The sequence below is a fragment of the Neofelis nebulosa genome, chromosome 17 (genome assembly GCF_028018385.1).
Source record: "Neofelis nebulosa isolate mNeoNeb1 chromosome 17, mNeoNeb1.pri, whole genome shotgun sequence".
Lineage (NCBI taxonomy): Eukaryota > Metazoa > Chordata > Mammalia > Carnivora > Felidae > Neofelis > Neofelis nebulosa.
In genome coordinates this window covers 5,846,625-5,868,608 of record NC_080798.1, presented here as the reverse complement: position 1 = coordinate 5,868,608, position 21,984 = coordinate 5,846,625, and the positions used below count along the sequence as shown (strand labels likewise).

The 21,984-nt window shown below is 42.4% G+C and overlaps 1 protein-coding gene and 1 pseudogene across 1 annotated transcript; both read left to right on the top strand.

Moving 5' to 3' along the window:
- On the top strand, positions 1-7,193 carry LOC131500136 (uncharacterized). Its single transcript, XM_058708912.1, has 4 exons — positions 1-335; positions 488-709; positions 3,950-4,031; positions 6,662-7,193. The coding sequence occupies exons 1-4, from the start codon at positions 1-3 to the stop codon at positions 6,878-6,880; spliced, it is 858 nt and encodes a 285-aa protein (XP_058564895.1). The 3' UTR covers positions 6,881-7,193.
- A 7,746-nt stretch (positions 7,194-14,939) lies between these two features.
- On the top strand, positions 14,940-15,824 carry LOC131499602 (zinc finger protein ZFP2-like; annotated as a pseudogene).
- Positions 15,825-21,984: the final 6,160 nt, after the last annotated feature.

Sequence of the window (21,984 nt, the reverse complement as noted above, 5' to 3'; positions counted from 1 at the left end):
ATGTTCAACCCAGACCCAGCCCGGCAGTCGTGGCCTCGTCCTCTGGCCCCAATCCGGGCGGCCTTGGGCTCGCCAAGTTCCGTAAGCTCTTGGCCCACGTTCCGCCCGGGCCCGCTCTCCCGACATCGTGGCGTCTACGGACGTATCCACTTCTTCCTATTACCGAAAGCGCTCCCGCAAAGCGCCCCATCCCGTCCCGTGGACCGCGGCCAGGCGGGACCTGAGAGCGCGAGCCGACCCGAGCCAGAAGCGCTCCACCCAAGCCCCGCCCAAGCGGTGCGCATCCGGGACGGCCTCGCCCTCTCCTCCAACACTACCGGAAGCCGTCTCTATAGGTCCTGTCTTCCACCCGCGTTCCTCCTGTGCGCACGCGCTGCGTTTCACCGGCCGGAAGCGGCTGTCGGGAGCGGACGTCAAATCCGTCTCTGCGTTTTGAGCTTTCCGTTTTGTACGTGAGCGTCTCCAGTTAACAGTCGCACACGCCCAGGGCCTGGGGGTCTCAACGCACGTTAGCGTCGCCTCCCCCCGCGCCTCCCACCGCTGTGAGTGGCGTCGCGGACACACCGAACCCTACGACTGGCTCGGGGGTCCCAGTTGGTTTCGGTTTGGATCTTTCGGAGTCGGTCCCGCCTGTGGTGCGCGGGGCCCTCGGGCCTTCAGACGCCGCCTGCCGCCTTGTGTCCCTGGGCACCCGTGTCCCCCGCGCCGCGTGAGTCTCGGGAGATGGGCGTGCGGGGTGGATGGCAGCGCTCGGCGCCTGTGCCCGCAGCCTGGTGGGTCTGGGCCCATCGGGGCTCCGAGTCTGGCCCTCGGGTGGCGCAGACCCCGCCGCCTCCTGAGAAACCCCCGTGCAGCCCCGCGTGTGATGGGAGGACCGATGCCCGGGACGAGCACACTGTGGAGCGGGGGCTTTCAGGAGCGGGACCGAGGACGGGAGAGCGCGGGGTGTCAGAGCGCGGGTCACGTCCCGCACGCGAGGCTGAGGGGCCTTGTGGAAGCCGTGACTGCGGCAGGGAGGCCAGGGATGAGGAGAGAGAGACAGAGAGAATGAGGGAGGGAGGATCAGTGAGAGGGTCGACACAGAGGGACCGTGGGAGCGGACGCAGTAACTCGGGAGAGTGGCAGGCGGAGAAGAGAAAAGAGCGAAACGTGGAGAAAAGGGAGGCGCCCCAGGCCAAGGGGAGCAAAATAGCGAGCACAAGCAGAAGTGGGGCCACAAGAGCGAGGCGCTTCGAACGCAGAGCGGGAAGGAGCAAAAGGTTGCGGGCGGGCGACGCAGAGACAGAGACAGCAGGAGAGGGTAGGATGACAGCGGGGAGAGAAACAGCGGTGCGAGATCCGATGGGGGTGCCAGTGAGCCGGGCGGAGGGGGTGTAACCGGAAAGCGGGAATGGAACAGGGAGAGCAGAGGGGACACCCGTGGGGGCAGAGAGAGGCAGAAACGTATGGCGAGTGGAACAGTCAGAAAGACTGGGGAGAAAGAGTAGGACAAGGCGAAATAGGTGTGAAGAGTTCCCCGGAAAGTGTAGGTGTAGGGAAAGGAAGAGAGGAAAGGGGAGAAAGCAAGGGAGGAGATGGGGAAACACAGGAAAAACAGCGGAGAGAATCAGGAAAGAGGGAGACGTGAACAGATTGATAGAAATCAGTGCTCCGGAGGGAGAAAAAAGGGGAACCCAGGTCTGGATGAGTGGTGGTTGATGGGATATGGGTGATTAAGTTGTGATCCAGTGACCTGTGTCTTCGTAAGGTTTTTAACTTGAAATTTGCCTGTTTGAATTGAACCGATGGGAAAGAGAATTACGGAACTCCTGTTTATACAGCTCCTGTATAAAATAATTTTATAATTATTTTCACTATAAATTTAGAAAATTAAACATAGTATTACCATATAATCCGCCAGATTTACTTCTGTGTATATACCCAAAGAAATTGAAAGCCGGGACCCAAACAGGTATTTTGTACATCTATGTTCATAGCTGCATTATTCACAGTAGTCAAAAGACCCAAAGAGCCCTTCTATGCAAAACACAAAACGCTTGTGTGTATTCTGTCTCAGTCCTCATCCAACCCAGCTTTCCCATCTACCATTTCTTTCTCCTTGTCAGAGGCAGTAATGTCCTCCAGTTTTCTAAATCTACTGGTTAATTCATTGTCTTCATCTGTCTTATCAACATGTTGAACAGTGGTGACTCCTTTACAGACTTTTTTTTAATGGCTTTCAGGACATCCCTCTGTTGACAAATCTTACCTGTCATCTGTGTGTCTGTTTCAGTTTTCTTCTTGCTGTTCACTTGCCCATTTCTTCTGCCCACTTTTCCTCTGCTCCCTGCTCTCTAATTGAAAGGGGGCCCCATAACATAGTCTTGGACATTTTCCTTCTCAGCCTACACCAAGTCACTTTCTGTGTCACTATATCTCATGGCTCTAAATACCTCGCGGGGTCCCAATTTCACAGTCTTATCTCAGACCTCCTCCCTGAACTCCAGATTGTGTTGTCCAGCTCCTTGACACGTCTGCTGGGACGTCTAACAGGCATCTCCACCTTATGATGTCCAAACATGAGCTCCTGAACTCCCCCAATTATGTTCCCTGCAGTCCTCCACTTCTCAGTGAAGAGTAGTGCCATCCTTCCTGGGGCTTAGGTGACCATCTTGGCATGTTTTCGAATTCCAGAGCATATTACATTAATTGTGTCTGTTTTTACTTAAGACAGAATAAAAAAAAGGGGTGGGGCGGACACCTGGGTAGCTCAGTTGGTTAACTCAGTTTTGGCTCAGGTCATGATCTCACGGTTCGTGCAATGCCAGTGCAGAGCCTACTTGGGATTTTTTCTCTTTCTCTCTCTTTCTCTCTCTCCCCTCCCCCCCCCCACTTCCGCATGTGTGCATGCACGCTTTCTCCCTAAAAATAAACGCTAAAAAAAAGAAATAGATTAAAAGAAAATACATTAATATGGGTAAAACACTACATGGTTTCCAAAATTCACTTGGGATGGGGGAGAACAGTGTCTGAAGACAATGGCCGGCTGGCTATTCCTGATCTACTTCTGTGACCTAATACCCGGCTTGTCTCTTCCTCCCTCGCTGGGATAGAGGCTCTCAAAGGTCTGCTCTTCCCGAGGCCAGGGTCAGCACTGCCTCAGGGCTTTCCCAAGGGTGGTCCCTCTGCCTAGAATTCTGTGACTCCTCAAATGCACATGGTGAACTTCTTTCCCCAGGTCTTTGTCTTGATATCACTTTCTTGTGGGGCCACCTCTGACACTGCCCTGTCACATCCTAGCCTCGTCCCTACCCCGGCTCTGGCCTGTAATGCCTACTCCGCATGGGTCTCTCTGCTCCTTCCTCTTCCACTGTCTGGATACAGGGGACAGGGACCCAGGAGAGAGCAGAGCCTCAGGTGGGAGGCGTGCTGGGCTGGTGCCCTCTGAGTGGTTCTCGACCCTGACTTTGCATTGGATTGCTGAGGCATTTTGTAGTTACCTCTTATGCCCAGTCACCAGGAATTCCCCTTCTTGTGTTTGGGATGATGGGGAACAGACTCAGTGGTGTTGAAAATGCCCCAGGTGATTCTAATTTGTATCCAGCATTGGGCCCCAGGGCCTTAGCTCATCCATTAATGAGGAATGAACCAGCCCCGGATCTAGAGACACAGAGAGAGGTGAGGCGGGCTGTCCTTGACATGGGGTGTTATTGGGGGAGCCTGTGACTCCAAGGGGAGGGTTAGTGCAGCCCAGATGCCCCCTGCTGCAGCTTGTGTGTGTGCCTCACCAGGAGGGGAGTGCGTTCTGCAGGAAGAGGTCTCTGTGTAGCAGTTTACTGTTCTGAACCCCTCTTTGGCAGTGGGCAGCAGAGGGCCGTCTCCCACACGGGGAGGTCTACCTGTCTGTGGTTGTGGCACAGAAAGGGGTAAGTTGACTCTCAGCGTTAAACAGCATATATTTGACACTCAGGTTTGACGTCTCGAGACCCAGCTTGCCTGGGACAGAAGCTCAGAGGAGGAAAGTCCAGGCGTCAAGAAGGACTCTTTCTCAGGTAAAGTCATATCTGGGTTCCTTGCTCTGTCCTCTGTGTCCTGCACTACCACTGGGCCATGCTCATCTCACTCTGAAGCGTCCCCCCTGACATGCTTGCTCACGCTCACCCCAGGACCTTATCTCAGCCCCTCTATCTCCACGCAGATTCCAGCTCCTACAATTCTGTGGATGTATTTAATGGAGATTGGATTTACATGTTGCTATTTTAAAAAAGTTTTTACAAGGTTTTTGTCGTAGGCTAAGAGAAAAACATTGACAGTTTTATTTACATTTAGTACAATTTATACATGTTCGTTGTACTAGAAATGCTGAAATGCACACGAAATGCACAAAATCATAGATAATGAAGATTTATCTAAACATAGATGTCATTTAGAGACTGGTACTTTGATTTCAGTTATTTTCAGTGTGTTTCATTTCATAAATAATTTTTATTTATTTTAACTCTGAAAGTATGCCTGACATGTTTTCCATGGCCTTTAATTCTTTTTTGCACCATCACCTAAATGAGATAACAGCAGTAGGAATACTTTGTGTGCACATGCACGTGTGCAGACATATATATTGATCTTTATCCGTGTTTATTTTTCAGCCTTGAACTTGTTTCAGGTTTTCTCCACTAGGAAGCCCTCTGTCAACACACTCTTACTGTTGTGTCCATTACTTCACTGTGTGGTGCCATGGGTTCCATGCTAAAGCCTGACAACTTGTTCAGGTCTGGGCTCTGTCACTTATTACCTATATGACTTGAGGCATGTTCCTTAGAGTGTGTGTGACAGAATTGGGTCCTGTATAAAATGGGAACAAATACTAATTTAATTGGATGCTATATCCTTTTACAAGTTAAAACTTGTAAAGCATCAGAGTAATGCTTACCATATGGGAAATGTTCAAAACTTTTAGTGAGTTCTGTAATTATTAGCTTCCCATCTTTCCAAATTTTACCTTTGGTGATGCCTGTATGGACTTGGTCATCCCTGAAGACACTACTCATGCCCTAGCTCATGGAGAAATTAGCTGTCATTTGGTGTATACAACATACTATCTAGAACTTATAATAGTTCTAGATATAGAACTCATATAATCATACTATCTAGAACTTGCATATAATCTACCATTGAAGGTTTTTCGTTTGTATTTTTTTCCCTTCCTTCACATAATGTTAAGTCTGTATGTTGGGGTACATTATGGAGATGATATAAATCCACCATTCTTCCTGGGCCAGCTATTGTCACTTAGGGCCCCGTTTAGTAATTTGGGGACTAGAAAATCATTCTGTGGATGGGTGATACTGCTAACTTCCAGAGCTAATGCAGTGTCCATTTGTTCCCCTTCATTCCATGAAAATATCAGTGGAAGGTGAGCAAACATCCTTAAGCCTCCGGCATACTTAATTCTTTGTCCTAATGGGAAGGTCATGTAGTCTTTTCTTCTGTACCATTATTTCTTTCTAGTATGTGATGATTTCATGAAATTTTCTTGTATTCTCTCAAAAGTAAAAACAAAAAAACAAAAAACATTTCCTTAGATGTTCTTTGCTTCCCAGTACATTGTTTACAAAAGTATGTTCATTCTCAGAGTATCAGTTTCCTTTTTTTTTTTTAAAGTTTTTATTCATTTTTTGAGAAAGAGAGACAGAGTGTGAGTGGGGGAGGGGCAGAGAGAGAGGGAGACACAGACTCTGAAGCAGGCTCCAGGCTGCTGTCAGCACAGAGCCCTACACACGGCTTGAACTCCTCAACCATGAGATCATGACCTGAGCCAAAGTCAGACATGTAACCGACTGAGCCACCCAGGTACCGTTTTTCTTTGTTTTCTAGTTGAAGCCGTACATAGAATGACCATCAAAAGTACCTTTCAGGGGCGCCTGGGTGGCTCAGTCGGTTGGGCATCCAACTTCACTCAGGTCATGATCTCACAGTTCATGAGTTCGAGCCCCGTGTTGGGCTCTGTGCTGACAGCTCAAAGCCTGGAGTCTGCTTCAGATTCTGTGTCTCCCTCTCTCTCTCTGCCCCTCCCCTGCTCATGCTTTGTCTCTCTCTGTCTCAAAAATAAAGTAAAAACCTTTAAAAAAAAATTAAAAGAAAAAAGTACCTTTCATTTCCACCCAGTCACAATATTGTACCCTCAGCTTCTCCATTCCACTAAGTATATGTAGAGTTACTACTTATCATTACTTTTCTTTTGTTTTAATCATTTTATTAAATTTAGGAATATTGGCAAATAGCATCAATCTAGTTTGAGTGATGTAGGCTAATGATTGGATATTTGTATATACTGTGAGATTGTCACCACAGTAAGTCTAATTGACATCCATCACCATACGTTGTTACGGCATTTTTTTTCTTATGATCAGAACTTTTCAGATCAACTCAGCAGTTTTCATATACACAGTATTGTATGTATATTTTCTTTTCTTGCACAATATTGTAAAATCTCAGAGTGTAGCTAAGGGAAATTCTCTGATGGAAAGTGTAAAATCAGGGATATATGACTTGCTGAAAATGACCTTTTGTAGATTATTCCAGCACTCATTTCTAGTTGATGCTTATACCTCTCTCCTCTTCTCATTTTTGTGAAAGAAGTACTCTCCTGATGGCCTCTTGGTGAAATGTGCTTTCATTTCAGGAACTGTTGACGTTCAGGGATGTGGCCATAGAGTTCTCTCAGGAGGAGTGGGAGTGCCTGGACCCCGCTCAGAGGGCCTTGTACAGGGACGTGATGTTGGAGAACTACAGGACCCTGGTCTCCCTGGGTGAGGATAGTTTCCCTGCAGAGGTTGGGAACTGCTCTAGGCTACCTTTGTGTTTCTTTTGGGAGGCGCTTGAGAGTCCCTGCCCTGTTTGACTGAGAGTGAAGCCTTGCTGATCCAGAAATGAAAAGCTTCACACCGAGGTGTCTGGATTTGAAGTGCCCCCTTTCGTCCGATGACGTGCTCACTACATGCAGGTTAGTGGTGGCGCTAGAAGTTGAGGAGACACAAGACTTTATGTCAAAACTTTAAAACATCGGATTGCCTGGTTTTACTCCTGTACTCTTGATTCAGTAGTTCTGGGAAGAGAGCTGGATATCTGTGTATGTCAGACATTCAAGCATTTGGAAGATGTAGGTCGGTCACTGAACAAGTCTGTGAAATGCTATTCACAACCCGCCTATGTTGAATGTCTTGGTCTCAGCTGTCCAGGGACTGGGATTAATTTATGGAAAAGCTGCAGGGCATCATCTACCGGTTTCCATGTCAGCAAGACCCTCTTTCTGAGCTGAATATCATCTCCACTGTGGAGGAAGGAAGAGCCTTGCACGGCCAAGAGTGGGGTGAAACTAGCGGCAAAACCCAGGTGGGTGGGAACGTATCAAAGATGTGAAGGCAAGTGAGGGTCAGGTGGCAGAGAGGAATTGACTCCCTGAAATGTTGTTTGGGACATTCTCCCCGGGTGGGAGAGGTGTTTGGAAAAGAAGAGTTGATCTCTTGTGGGCTCTCAAAGGAGGGTGTTATTCTCCTCCTTCACCCTCTTCTTGGTGTGTGCATGTCTCCTGCCCTCCTCAGTGGTAGTGCAGCTCCTGGCAGCAAGAAGGGCAAAGTCTTTGTCACGACCCAGGCATGCCCTTCTCTGCCCCCAGGAGTCCTTACTGGTTCGACCTTGGGGAGCACATGGAGGGCTGTTTGTAAGGGGCGTCTTCCTTCGTTGCGTTTCCTTCTCTAGTCAGTCACACAGATCTTAGGTGAGGCCCCCTTCGTCCTGACTGCGGGCCTTCTCCAGCTTGTATCCTGTTTCATGTGCTTGAGTGACCGATGGCAACACTCTTTGCATCTAGGGCCAGAGGCAAGTGCATGGGCTGTCCCAAGCCCTCTGCCTGCTCCATGCCTCTGCCATTTCTTCATTTCCACTTTCACGCTCTAGGGGCATGTGTACTGGGAATGGTCGGGTGGGGGGACCTTTGTTTGATCCCCAGTCCTTCATGGGAACCATATTTCAGGCTTTAGGCCATCAGCCAGGAGTCTGTAGGTAGATCCCAGGTCCTGTTTCAGCATCCCACAAAGTATAACCCCTTTCCTTAGTCTCTTATCTTCTTTGTCTCTGTCTTGCAGGTCTTCCTTAGTCTGGGAGTGTGGGAAAACCTTGGCTCTCCCTGATTTCATAGTCTCCTAAGTTTGTGTGGTTTGCCTCTGAAACTTTCTGGGTTGTGAAATACACTGCCTTAGTGTCTGAACTTTTATCCTCGTATTTTCTGTTGTGATAACCTACCCATTATGTACTGGACGACTTGTGTGGTGAACTCTTCCATACAAAGTTTTAGTGGTAAAAAGAACATTCTAGATGCAGAACACTTATATTTAGATGTCACAGCACCATTCTGCTAAGTGGAGTTGTGCCCCCAAAGCACCTGAGTAGAGTGGTCAGCATGTTCCAGGATGCTGGCATCGAGTGTAGCATGAGAGCCTGGCTTAGGGCTCCAGGACTTCTGGTTTTTGGAGTGTCACAAAAGTGTCTCTCAAGGGCACTGTGGCAGTGGTGATTGAGTACACTAAGGGTCACCCCCCTTGATTTGGCCGAAGAAATACAGGAAGTTATTCTAGAGGGATCATTGTCCGCCTTCATTACCCCATCTATGAGACTGTTAACTGAACTATTATTCACACAACAGCGTTCGTTCCATGTGTACGTCCTTGTTCCTTCCCCAGCAAATAAGATTTTAAATGATCGTATCGAGGGAATTTATGAGTTCATGATGCTTATTACATTATTGAGCTCTACTCCATTTCTTTTGTTGAAGATGCTGGTACTTTGATGCACATTTCCAGGTATTACAGATTTCCTTCCTGAGTGTTCAGGGTTATGGTGGAGCAAGTGTTTTTCTAAAACCTATGTAATGTCTAGAATTTTGGGAAGATATATCATATTTATCCTTCCTGCACATGTTTTGCTTGAATTTATACCTGCTCATTAACAAATACCTGGCCCATCTGAATGAATTTAGAATAAAAAAAAATTTTTTTTAATGTTTTATATTTGAGAGAGAGAGAGATAGTGCACAAGCAGGGGAAGGGCAGAGAGAGAGAAATGGAGACAGAATATGAAGCAGGCTCCAGGCTCCAAGCTGTGCACGGAGCATGACGCGAGGCTCGAACCCACAAGCCATGAGTTCATGACCTGAGCTGAAGTCGGTCGCTTAACTGACTGAGCCACCCCGGCGCCCTGAATTTGGATTTTTAAAATCAAGAATATTGGATATCTTGAGAATATGCTTTTGTTATGAAGTGACTGTGTTCATCCCAGAAAAACAAAGTAATTTATTCATAATTTGTTATATAAAATACCTTGTTTTTTCTATGGTATATTTAAAATTTTCTAAATATAACTTGTTGAATTTTATATGAATTTTATAGATGTTTTATATTTTGGTTTAAGTGCTTTATTTTAATTAATCATCTCCCGGTCTAGATTCACCATGTAACTCTTGGTACATTGAACTAGTACTTAAATATCTAAGTTCATTTTATAGAAACATAGCCAATTTCTTACATTTCATGTACTTCTTCGTCACTGTTATTCATGAGACAGTATCCACAAAATTTCTAAGGTTCTGGAAATCCTATTATTCATTAACCCATGATGGCTGTTTTCTTCCCCATATTCTATTAACCTCAACTCTGTTTGAAGTGCACATTGTCCTTCTTGACCCATATCCTGGTGTTCTGTTGTTCTCAGGCTGTTATTGGTTTTTATTTGTTGGTCACCGCTGCACAGCCACCTCCTGCATGGACCTTCTGGAACTGGCAAATATTGTTTCTTCTTTTAACTGATAAAACTGCCTTCATTAGAAGTTATTCCTTCCTGGGGCCCCTGGGTGGCTCAGTTGGTTAAGATCGGACTTTGGGTCAGGTTATTATCTCACAGTTTGTGGGTTTGAGCCCTGCATCGGGCTCCATGCTTGTGGTGCAGAGCCTGCGTGGGGTTCTCTTTCTCTGCCCCTTCCTTCCTCTGTCTCTCGCTCTCTCTGTCTCTCTGTCTCTCTCTCAAAAGAAATTAAAAAAAAAAAAAGTTATTCCTTGTTCTTTTGGTCATATGACCCTTAAGGTTATCTATAGTTCCCTAATAATCTTTATGAAGTCAGGATTATTAATTGTGGGCAAGTGCACATTAATTTTTATTTATTCTTGATAATTATATGTTTACTAATACATAGTAAAATGTATTACCCTCACCTCATGTCTGTTTCATGCATGGAATTATGATGAGGGATCCAGTGAGAATTTCAGTGTATTAGAGGAAGCCAGCCTAAGAGAAACTATTATTTTTATATAATATAAACAGACTTAGCTTCAAAATTTTAAGGTATTAAAATTGGAAGATATATATTTTTAAAGCTGTTGTGAAATTACTTACATTGTTATTTAAAAATTAACTTTTAAAAAAATACTGGGTGGTGGGCAGAGAGAGAGAGTGGGAGAGAGAGAATCCCAAGCAGACTCCACATTGTCAGCACAGAGCCCAACATGGGGCTTGATCTCACGAACCGTGAGATCATGACCTGAGCCGATATAAAGAGTTGGATACTTAACCAACTGAGCCACCCAAGCGTCCCTAAAGATGAACTTTTAATTAAAGTGGAATTTACGTAACAAAATTAACCATTTTCAACTGAATAATTCAGTGGCATTTAGTGCATTTACCAGGTGTTCAACCACCATCTCTGTCTGGTTGTACATTCCCATCACTCCAAATTAGTGTCCGTTACCCTTAATCAGTTTCTCCACATTTTCCTCTGTCCCCAGTCCCTGAAACTGCCTGTGTGCATTCTGTCTCTGTTTTTCTGTTCTGTAGATTTCTTCTTTTTCAAAATTGTCTGGACTCTTTAGGGCCCTTTGTGGTTCCATATGTATTGGATCATGTTTTCTATTTCTCAACAAGTCTTGGAATTTTGATAGTGTGTCTGTAGAATCTCCAGACCACTTTGGTGAATGTTACCATTTTCAAAACTATGAAGTGTTCCCATCCATAAATATGGAACATCTTCTCCGTTTATTTAGGTGTTTAATTTCTTTCAGCAACGTTTTATAGTTTTCAGTCTGTTGATCTTTCATCTCCTTGGTTAAATTTGTTCCTAAGTATCTGATTCTTTGGATGTTATGTTATACAGGGAATAATTTTTAACATTTCTTTTTCACATTGTCCATTTAATGTGTAGTAGTAACACAGCTGATTTTTCATGTATTGATGCTGTGTTTCCTGACATCATTTGTAACACTAGAAGGTTGTGTGTGTGTGTTGGGGGTATTTTATGGAATTTTCTGTAGATAGGATTATGCCATCTACATGCAGAGGTAGTTTTTCTTTTACTTCTCCAATATGTATACTTTTTATTCCTTTTTCATGCTTAATGGCTTTGGGTAAAACTTCCAGAACACATTGATAGCAGTGGTAAAAGTGTGCATTTGTGTCTTTTTCTTTGCCTATGGGGGGAGAGCTTTTATTCTTTCACCGTTGACTGTGATATTAGCTGTGGGTTTTTCATAAATGATCATTAAGGGGTTGAGGAAGTTCACTTTTCTTTTTAGTATACTGAATTTTTAAAAATATTTTCCTTGATTTCTTAAGTAATCTCTATACCCAATGTGGGGCTTGAACTCACAACCCTGAGATCCAGAATCACATGCTCTACTGACTGAGCCAGCCAGGCGCCCCTCATATGCTGAATTTTTTTTTTTATCAATAAAGAGTTCTGAATTTTTCAAACATTTTGCATACAATGAGATGATTATGTAGGTTTGTATTTTTTCTTGCCTTCTTACATGAATGTGGTTTATTACATTGAAAGATTTTCATGTGTTGAACCATTTACCCTTGAATTCTTCGAACAAATCTCAATTATTATTTGTTTTAATTTCATTTTTTAAAATTTACATCCAAATTAGTTAGCATATAGTGGCAACAATGATTTCAGGAGTAGATTCCTTAATGTCCCTTACCCATTTAGCCCATCCCTCCCCGCCACAACCCCTCCCATAACCCTCGGTTCTCCATATTTATGAGTGTCTTCTGTTTTGTCCCCCTCCCTGCTTTTATATTAATTTTGTTTCCCTTCCCTTATGTTCATCTGTTTTGTCTCTTAAAGTCCTCATGTGAGTGAAGTCATATGACATTTGTCTTTCTCTGACTGACTAATTTCTATTAGCATAATACCCTCCACTGCCATCCATGTAGTTGCAAATGGCAAGATTTCCTTCTTTTTGATTGCCGACTAGTATTCCATTATATATATATGTATATATACACACACACACACACACACACCACATCTTCTTTATCCATTCATACATTGATGGACATTTGGGTAAATCTCAATTTTAATGGTGTATAATCTTCATATGCTGTGTATATTTAGTTGGCTAGTATTTTGTTGAATATTTTTGCATCCATATTCAAAACAAGACCTGCTTATGTTCTCTGTAGACGAACTCTGTGTGTTTGTGTATGGGGTAGATTATTTTAGGGAATGACTTATGTATTCAGGAAGAAGATTACACCAGTGCCTTACCCTTCATTTCTGCTTGCTCAGAATTGGGTGGTTAACAGGAGGTAAAAGCTTGGGGATTTCTCAGGTCTTTTCCTAAGTACCCAGTCCCAGGCATGCTCACAACCTTCCAGAATCCCTGGAATATGTGGGGATTTTCTAAGCCTTATTCCCCAGTACACCTCACTCCGCAATGTTTTTACCAGGGTTTTAGGTTTGTCCCATTGTTTGCTCCAATTGTTATCCCTTGCCCTAGGTGGCATTAATTTACCTTTAAACATTTTTTTGAAATGCGTCAATAAATGTTTTTTTAAAAAATTTAGGGACATCTGGTTGGCTCAATCCATAGAGCATACAGATCTTGATCTTGGGGTCGTGAGTTCAAGTCCCACATTGAGTGTAGAGATTACTTAAACAAAAAAAAAAGTTTGTGACATATGACCCCTGGTTATCACCTCCACCTAAGTAGAGATCTGAAGTAGGCCAAAGACAGCAAGCACTTTGAGCCAGTCCTTCAGATTAAACAAACACAGCAACAATTCCTTAAAGGTCCCATCTGTTCCCCTGTAGTTCAGGAAGTCTGTACCCCCTGCAGGCTCCTATCTTCAAGGCCACTTCTTAGCTGGGGCACAGCTACCTTTTTCTTGATTAAAAGTGTGCCTGGTTGCTGGAATCCTGTGATTAATTTCCAGAGTTAAGTTCATTCTGACATTTTTTTCTAGCTTGTTTCCTGCTTTTATAAAGGGAGGTACATTTGGAGTTCCCAGCTTGATCATTTTGATGTCCCATTTTCCCATTGTTAATCTCTATAATATTAGCTATTTATCTGAATCTCTTATTTCAGAATCCATGATGTTCAGCATATTTTCCATTTCTCAATATTGTGTGCTCTTTCTGAAATGCAGGTCCTTTCCTTTGTTCTTATGGGTGAATTCTTTATAATTCCACAGACTATATATGTCTTATAATTGTAAATACTTGTTAATTGCTAGATTTTTTTGGGGTTAACAAAATGTTTATTATATTTTATGACTAACAGATAATTTTTAATGTATATTCTGGATTATTAACACTGCAGTATGCCTGTTCTACCTGGATATATTTTTGTAACACATATTCAGAAGAATATTTTGTTTCTCTTTAAGTCATGATTTAATGTTGTGTACAATAAGCATTTGATAATCAGCTTTACTATCTGTTTTCATATGTGAGACACCTTTATGCTTCTTGTGAGGTTCTGTGTGCTTTGGGATGCCTGTGGCAAATTTACGTTTTCTCAGGGTTCTTGTAACTCTTGGTCACAGATTATTTGGAAATAGGCTTCCCTGAAAACAATTTGGATTATATGTAATGACACTGTCTTTACACTGAGGAATCTTAGGTCCTTTGTGTTTCGAAACCATAGTTGGAGAAAGTTGATAACTCTGTCAGTTATGAGTTTTACTTTTGGTGTAATACTTTTCAGTATAAAATATTCATCTTCCCACCCTGATTAATAGGAAGGCTATGATTATTTATATCTTACAGATATTACTAGATGTGTGAGCAAAGAATTACCATTAAAAGATGGCCTTAATAATGGAGAGTTATTCTAAATGTTGATTTTGGAAAGATGCATAAGTCATGACTTTGATGACTTTAAGAGGAATCCAGCAAGATGTGAACAAATTTGCCACTCAGTGGGTATATGAAGAAAACAAATTATGAAAGAATAACCACATCCCATTATAAATATCTCACCACGGGGCGCCTGGGTGGCTCAGTTGGTTGAGTGTTCGACTTCGGCTCAGGTCATGATCTCGTAGCTCGTGAGTTCAAGCCCCATGTCGGGCTCTGTGCTGACAGCTCGGAGCCTGGAGCCTGTTTCAGATACTGTGTCTCCCTTTCTCTGCCCTAACCCACTCGCATTCTGTGTCCCTCTCAAAAATAAATAAACATTAAAAAAATTTTTTTTTTTTTTAAATCTCATCTGTAGAGAAGACCAACAACATCATAAATTCTGGAATCATTTCCCGGTAAAGCACAGTGTTTCCATAAGAAGAAGTATATCTCAGTATTACAAACATGATATGATGAAGAAGTCACTAAAGAGCAAGGTAGGCTATTCAGGAAACAAGTATAAGAACTGCTTGGGCAATAGGCTTGGAATAAGCTTTCATTCATATCTGGCTGAACTTCAGAGATTTCAAACCCAAGAGGAAATTTATGAAAGTAATCAAGCTGAGAAGTCTATCAAAAAGTCCTCAATTTATAGGGAGCCTGGGGCAACTCAGTCAGTTAAGCGTCCGACTTCGGCTCAGGTCATGATCTCACGGTCTGTGAGTTCGAGCCCCACGTCAGGCTCTGTGCTGACAGCTCAGAGCCTGGAGCTTGCTTCGGATTCTGTGTCTCCATCTCTCGTTGCCCCCTCCTCTGCTCGCACTCTGTCTCTCTCTCTCTCAAAAATAAATAAAGATAAAAGAAAAAAAAGCCTTCGATTTCACTACCTCAAAGAATTCCTTCTACTGTCAAAAGCAACATTGTTAATAAATGTGGGAAGGTTCTTATGCATCCTTCATTACTGACACAATGTGAGAAAACCCCCAACAGAGAAAAAACTTACAAACTTAATGAGTGTGGGAAGGCTTTTAGCCATTGCTTGACCTCTGCTAATTATCCAAGAATTCATTTTGAGCAGAGACCTTCCAAATGTAATGAGTGTGGCAAAGCCTTTAACAGGTTCTCGAACCTCACAAGTCATCAGAAAATCCATGGTGGAGAGAAACCATATAAATGTATATGGAAGGGATTTTACCGCATGGTCACACCTTTGGGGTCATGAGTAAATTCATACCGAAGAGAAGCCTTACAAATGCAATGTGTGTTGCAAAGCACTTTTCTGAGTGTTCAGATCTTGCTCAACGTAACAATTCATTCTAGAGAGAAACCTTACCGATGTAATCAGTGCGGTAAAGATTTTACTACACATTGACACCTTTGGGGTAATGAGAGAATTCACAGGGGAGGGAAACCTTACAAATGTAATGAGTGTGGCAAGGCCTTGGTCAGGAGTTCAGACCTTACTCAACATAAGTGAATTCATGCTGGAGAGAAACCCTATGAATGTAATATGTATGGCAAGGCTTTTAGTTAGAATTCAAGCCTGACAGTTCACCAGAGAATTCATACTGGAGAGAAACCTTACAAATGTCACAAATGTGGCCAGGCCTTTAAGCAGTATTCAAGCCTCAGTAAACTCCAGAATACATGTAGAATGAAGATATGAATGTAAAGCAATGTCGTGGGGGAACTCCATACCACAGAATCACGGAGTCATGGAAAGAAACCTTACAAACAGCATAGCAGAGCCTTCATGCTATGACTTGGCCTCAGGATTTACCAAAGATTTCATGTTGGAGAACAAATATAATGAGTGTGGTTAATTGCTTAAGCAGGTTCCACAGTGTGTTGTGCATGAGAACTAAGAACGAAGTCTAGCTCTTAAAGTTAATCAAATCAAACGTTTCACCCTGCGGGAAAATTAAAACTCAAAATGACTTAAAATTCCGAAGATGTTGGGCGTCAAAGGAGCAGGGCACCTGTGGAAACATCCACTTCTCTTCAGTTTATGCAGTCTTTTTTTAGATTTTTTTTTTTTAATTAAAAGAGTTTTTTTAATGTTTATTTTTTGAGAGAGAGAGACAGAGCATGAGTGGCGTATGGCAGAGGCAGAGGGAGACACAGAATCCGAAGCAGGTTCCAGACTCTGAGCCATCAGCACAGAGCCCGACGCGGGGCTCAAACTCAGGAGCCGTGAGATCATGACCTGAGCCAAAGTTAGACGCTTAACCGACTGAGCCACCCAGGCGCCTCTCTTTTTATTTGTGAATGTTTCCATAATTTATTGTTGAGAGAGAGCGCGTGCAAGTGGAGGAGGGGTAGAAAGGGGAACAGAGGATCCAAGCAGGCTCTGTGCTGACAGCAGCAGACAGTGGCCCTGATGCAGGACTCAAACTAACAAACTGAGATGGTGAACCGAAGTCAGACGTTCAACCGACTGAGCCACCCAGGTGCCCCTATTCTTTTAGATATCTTGATGAGGTTGCTGGGCTCTATACTGACAGTACACAGCCTGCTTGAGATTCTTTCTCTCCCTCTCTCTCTCTCTCTCAAAATAAATAAAAAAAAAAAATATCAGTGACAATTTTTCCTTTTCAATGGGGTTTTTAGACTGTTTCCTTTTACAGATTTACTATATAAATTTAAATTATCTTGCTGTTGCTTTTAGATCTCCTTTCTCTGTTCCCTCTTTTTCTGCCTTGTTTGAAATAACTCAGTTTTTACAGATGATTTTGTTTTAAATCCTTTTTATTCTTTTTTGGTTTACTGGTATTACCTATAACTATCTTTTATGTGTTTGTTTTAGGGGTTATCCTATACAGCTTACCACACGTGAGTTTATACTTCTTCATGTAGAGCACCCGGCACTTCCTTTCCACATGGACTTCCATTTCTCTGTTTCTGCCGTGTGCTACCATTAGTATGGGTTTCTTTTATATATGCTATACACACATATACTAGAGTGTTAGTTTATTAAACAGTCCACCATATTTTAAGGAGGCTAAAAAATAGGAAAGATATTGTTTATTTATCCATAGAGTTACTACTTCTAGTGCTCTTAATTCCTTTGTGTAGATCAGGAGTCTGCCACCTACAGAACATGAGCCAAAAACAGCCTAACATTTGTTTTTAAGTACAGTGTAACTGGAATGCAGCCACATTCATATTTAGGTACTTTTGACCCAGTAAGGACATACTGGAAGAGTGGTAACAGAATCAGTATGGCCTACAAAGAATAAAATATTTAATGTATGTTCCTTGCATAAAAGTTTGCCGACCTCACACATAGAGTCACATTATCATCACATCTGAGTTAGTATAAAATTTGGGATATGAAACATACGAAAAGTCAACTTTGTATAAATACTAGGCACAAGATTGGTCTCACATGGAAGCATAAGACTAGGAATAATTGGAGGTTAGTAGATCTTGTACTAATGAGGAAACATGAAATATGTGATTTTGTTACTATTCAATTTTTAAGTACAATATCTTATTATATGTTAAAAATTTGTTGACATTGACATTGAAGATATAACTGAGGTATAAAAGACCCACCAAATTTTACTTGATAGACATTCTTAAGTAGCAGTATACCCCTGGCTGGCTACAGGGGTAGACAAGACGAAAAGTATGTATCTTAACAAGTTCTAGGATCAAATCCCTCAGACAGTTTTGACAAATAGTATTTACTGTCTTTCCTTTAAGTCCTTGTCCACCCCACCACTATGTTCTCCCAGTAGGGGTAAGGTTGCCATAAAGAAATAGGTCCATGCATTCTCCAAATAGGTCATGGTTTTGGATCTGTTACATATAATCTTAAACACTCTGGGCAGTTTTCTTATTAAAATTTTAAAAATTCTAACTGCAAGGATTCCCAAAATTTAAATGTCTCCAGTGGAAACTTAGTATCCCATTTCTTTAAGCCACACAACAATTGTGGATATTCCCAATCCACTATAAATATGTTCCCATTCTGACAATTTTCTACTTGTTTCCTCCACCCACTTGCCCTTCCTCATTGGTATTTGCATGATACGCTTTCAGTGGTTCTGCTCAAAGATGACCTCATCATGTGGGCATTGCCTGAAAACATTGTTTAAATTAGGAAACCCTGTGATCTGTCTTTGTACATGAAACGTTTACGGTACTTACCGCTATCATATTTTATCCTTACAGACTTAACCTTATAGAATATAAGCTACTTGAAGGCAGGGAATTTTGTGTCCTGCTAATATCAGTGATTAGAATAGTTCCTGACTGGTAGAATGATCGAATGCCTTTTATCTGTACAAAGCAGAAAGTTACTGCAGTGCATAAAAGCTACGAGACTAATAGGTCACATGCTCAAGTAAACATGTAATTCCATTTGTGACACCAAATTCTTTACTCCTGTAACTTTGTACCCTAGTGTTCTGAACATTCCTCATAAATTCTCAAGCTGTATTTTGTTTGGTTCATCTTGTGAGTTTTAGGCAGCACGTGCCAAACAGCTCTAACCCATCTGTGAAGGATGATGCCTTTTGTAGATCTTCTCAGCTACAAAATGTTAAATTCAAGATTCCCTCTCACTTGCTCCATTCTACTCTCAATACAGATATTAATCTTATTGGTCAGGTCGGACAGTTCTTATTTGTGAGGGACAGACCTCCTGGAAATCAGTGGCTGAAACAACTAGGTGGTCTATCATTCTCACATAACAGGAAGCCCAGAGATGCAGGTTGGGATGGGACGGGTCCCCAGGGCAGTCGTCTGCCTGCTCCACCTCCCTTAGCACTCAGCACTCTCTCTCTTCTTACTGCAAGAAGAGAGATGTATGACCACTTGGTCACTGTATGACCAAGAAGAATGAATAGTAAGGGGCAAAGGCCTTTTCGTTATTAGGTTTTGTCTTATTTACATGGAAGTAATCCAAGAGGGTTCTTCCTAATTAGCTACACATTTTAAAAGTGCAATTTTGATAAAGATATTGGGGGGGGCGGTTTGGTCGCTCAGTCAGTTGACTGTCACGACTCTTGATTTTGGCTCAGGCCATGATCCCTGGGTTGTGGGATTGAGCCCCAGGTCAGTTCTACACTGAATATGGAGCCTACTTAAGATTCTATCCCTCTCCCTCTGGCCCTGTCCCTTACTTGTGTGCACCCTTTCTAAAATTAATTAAAATAAAATAAATATATTGAGGAATTTTCAAATTTCATATTACCACCCACCTCAACAACAGAAGGTAAAAGAAAACAATGCTAAAGAAAACATTTCAGGCGCCTGGGTGGCTCAGTCGGTTGAGCGTCCAACTTCGGCTCAGGTCATGATCTCAAAGTTCGTGGGTCCGAGACCCACGCCAGGCTCTGTGCTGACAGCTCAGAGCCTGGAGCCTGCTTCAGATTCTGTGTCCCCTTCTCTTCTCCGCCCCACCCCTGCTTGTGCTCTGTCTCTGTCTTTCAAAAATGAATAAACAAAAAAAAAACACAAAAAACATTTCATAGACCAAATTTAAAAATACCCTCTATTAATATTAACTGACAAGGTACTCAAGGATAACTTTGGGATGAGACAGATTTTTCAGTGGACTTTGTTCTTTATCCTGAATGTATAATATTGCATGCAACCCATGACCAGTCTGATATGTGTTTGAAATGAGTAAAAAATTGTTAATCCTTAGTGTTTTCTAACTTACAGATTTATTTCCTATGAAATTTATTGACTTCATTTTAAGTTAATTTTATCTGAATCAACTAGTTTGCCATGTTTCAATACAGATGTTCTGATTCTGGTACCTTTTTTTAAAGTTTTTAAGAATTTGTTCATTTATTTTTTCACACCCAGTGTGGACCCCAGCGGGGGGCTTGATCCCATGAACCATGAGATCATGACCTCAGCAAAATGAAGAGTTGGATGCTTAATTGACTGAGCCACCCAGGCACTCTCTGATTCTAGTATCTTGGTAGAAAAATGGAATGAGTGATTTTGAGATTCCATTCATTCCATTCTCCCTTAAAGTGAAAGCTCTATAAAAGGCTTGTCGTTGGGAAATATTCTATCACTTCTGAATGTGTTTTAGTAATAGACTAGAACTTAATAGAAAAAGAATTGGGACATTGTCTAAAAATATCTTAGGTAGTTGATCTAAACAGTAATTCACAACCAGTTTCCACAATCATACTGTGCAGTGGGGGCTATTTGTGCATCAGGAACAAAAGGAAGCATGAGGAAGATTGTGGTCTTTCCCAACCAAGTCAGTCAGGAGTAAATTATATTAAAGAGTCTGACTCTACTTTTGATGCCTGACTAGTGATACTTGTGAAGCATCATTACAACCTCTTACCATTCTGCCCATCTGGGCAGGAAAAGCTAATAATGAAGCCCGCGAGGCCCTTCCCTTGGCAGGAGTCATAAGTTCACAGTGTCCGTGAGTACCATCACCCCTGCCCCACACAGGATGCATCATAACAAAAGTAGTCACCATTCCCTGCTTTCTCTACCCATTTTCAGAACTTGAGAAGCCTACCCTGCTCTCCTGAGAAAGCATCATTATGTAATAAACATTCTCCTTACACTTCAGTGCATGCAGTCATCATTCTTGACATCTGACATCCTGTTCCAGTGGACTAAGCACAATGCAAGTGAGCATAAATGTTTTAGAGGGTAAATAAGAGATTTCTAGTTATCAAAATTGCCATCGTGTATGTTCATTCTTCTTTTTTAAATTAATTTATTTATTTTTGAGACAGAGACAGAGCATAAGCAGGGAAGGGGCAGAGAGAGAGGGAGACATGGAATCTGAAGCAAGCCCCAGGCTCTCAGCTGTCAGCACGGAGCCCGATGTGGGGCTCGAACTCACAGACCGTGAGATCTTGACCTGAGCTGAAGTCAGACGCTCAGCCGATTGAACCACCCAGGCGCCCCGTGTATGTTCATTCTTGAGAGTAAACTCATGAAGCCTTATCTTTTCAAATTATTCCCTGAGCACTCCAGCAAAAATGTAGTTTGCGTTATCTTTATCCTTCTGAAATTTTCTTTTAGTTCCTAATTCTTTTCATATGCCTACTACTTTTCTGTTGTCATTTAATATAATGGTGCAACACATGGATCTCACTGCAGCACAAAAGGCATGCCAAAATATAATCATATGGTGTATATTTATGAATGGGGAGGCAGATTGTAGAAGGTGAGAGTTTGAAATTGCATTATTATGGTATTTTCATTATAGCCAGAAAAATAATCTGGGACATACTGTGGAGTGCATAACTCTCAAACACATTCAGCTTATGAATATGTATTTCCAAAATTGTAGGTTTGAATCTAACATGGAAGAAAATTGTTATGGATGACATTCAACCTGGAGAGTCCAAGAATGTATTACTAGTATCATTATGAAATGCCCCAGTGAGCTGGGATGCACCTGGGCTAATAAAAGGCACATGGGGGCACCTGGGTGGCTCAGTTGTTTAAGTGGCCAACTTCGGCTCAGGTCATGATCTCAGGGTTTGTGGCTTTGAGCCCGCATTGGGCTTTGTGCTGACAGCTAGAGCCTGGAGGCTGTTTCAGATTCTGTGTCTCCCTCTCTCTCTGACCCTTCCCCGCTCACACTCTCTCCCTCTCAAAAAATAAACATTAAAAAAAAAGCACATGATTCATTTAGGGTTTCACAAAAGCTTACATTTTACTTACTTAGATAAAAGAAACAGGGCATCCTAAATGAAATGATAGATATCTTGATGAGGTTACTTCATTATTGACTTTGGACTTCTGGCTGAAAATCTGTTATTCATGTTATGTCTTCATCACAGACCTTTCATATGTTGCCATGACAGTGTCTGTGATGAAACCTCTTGTTT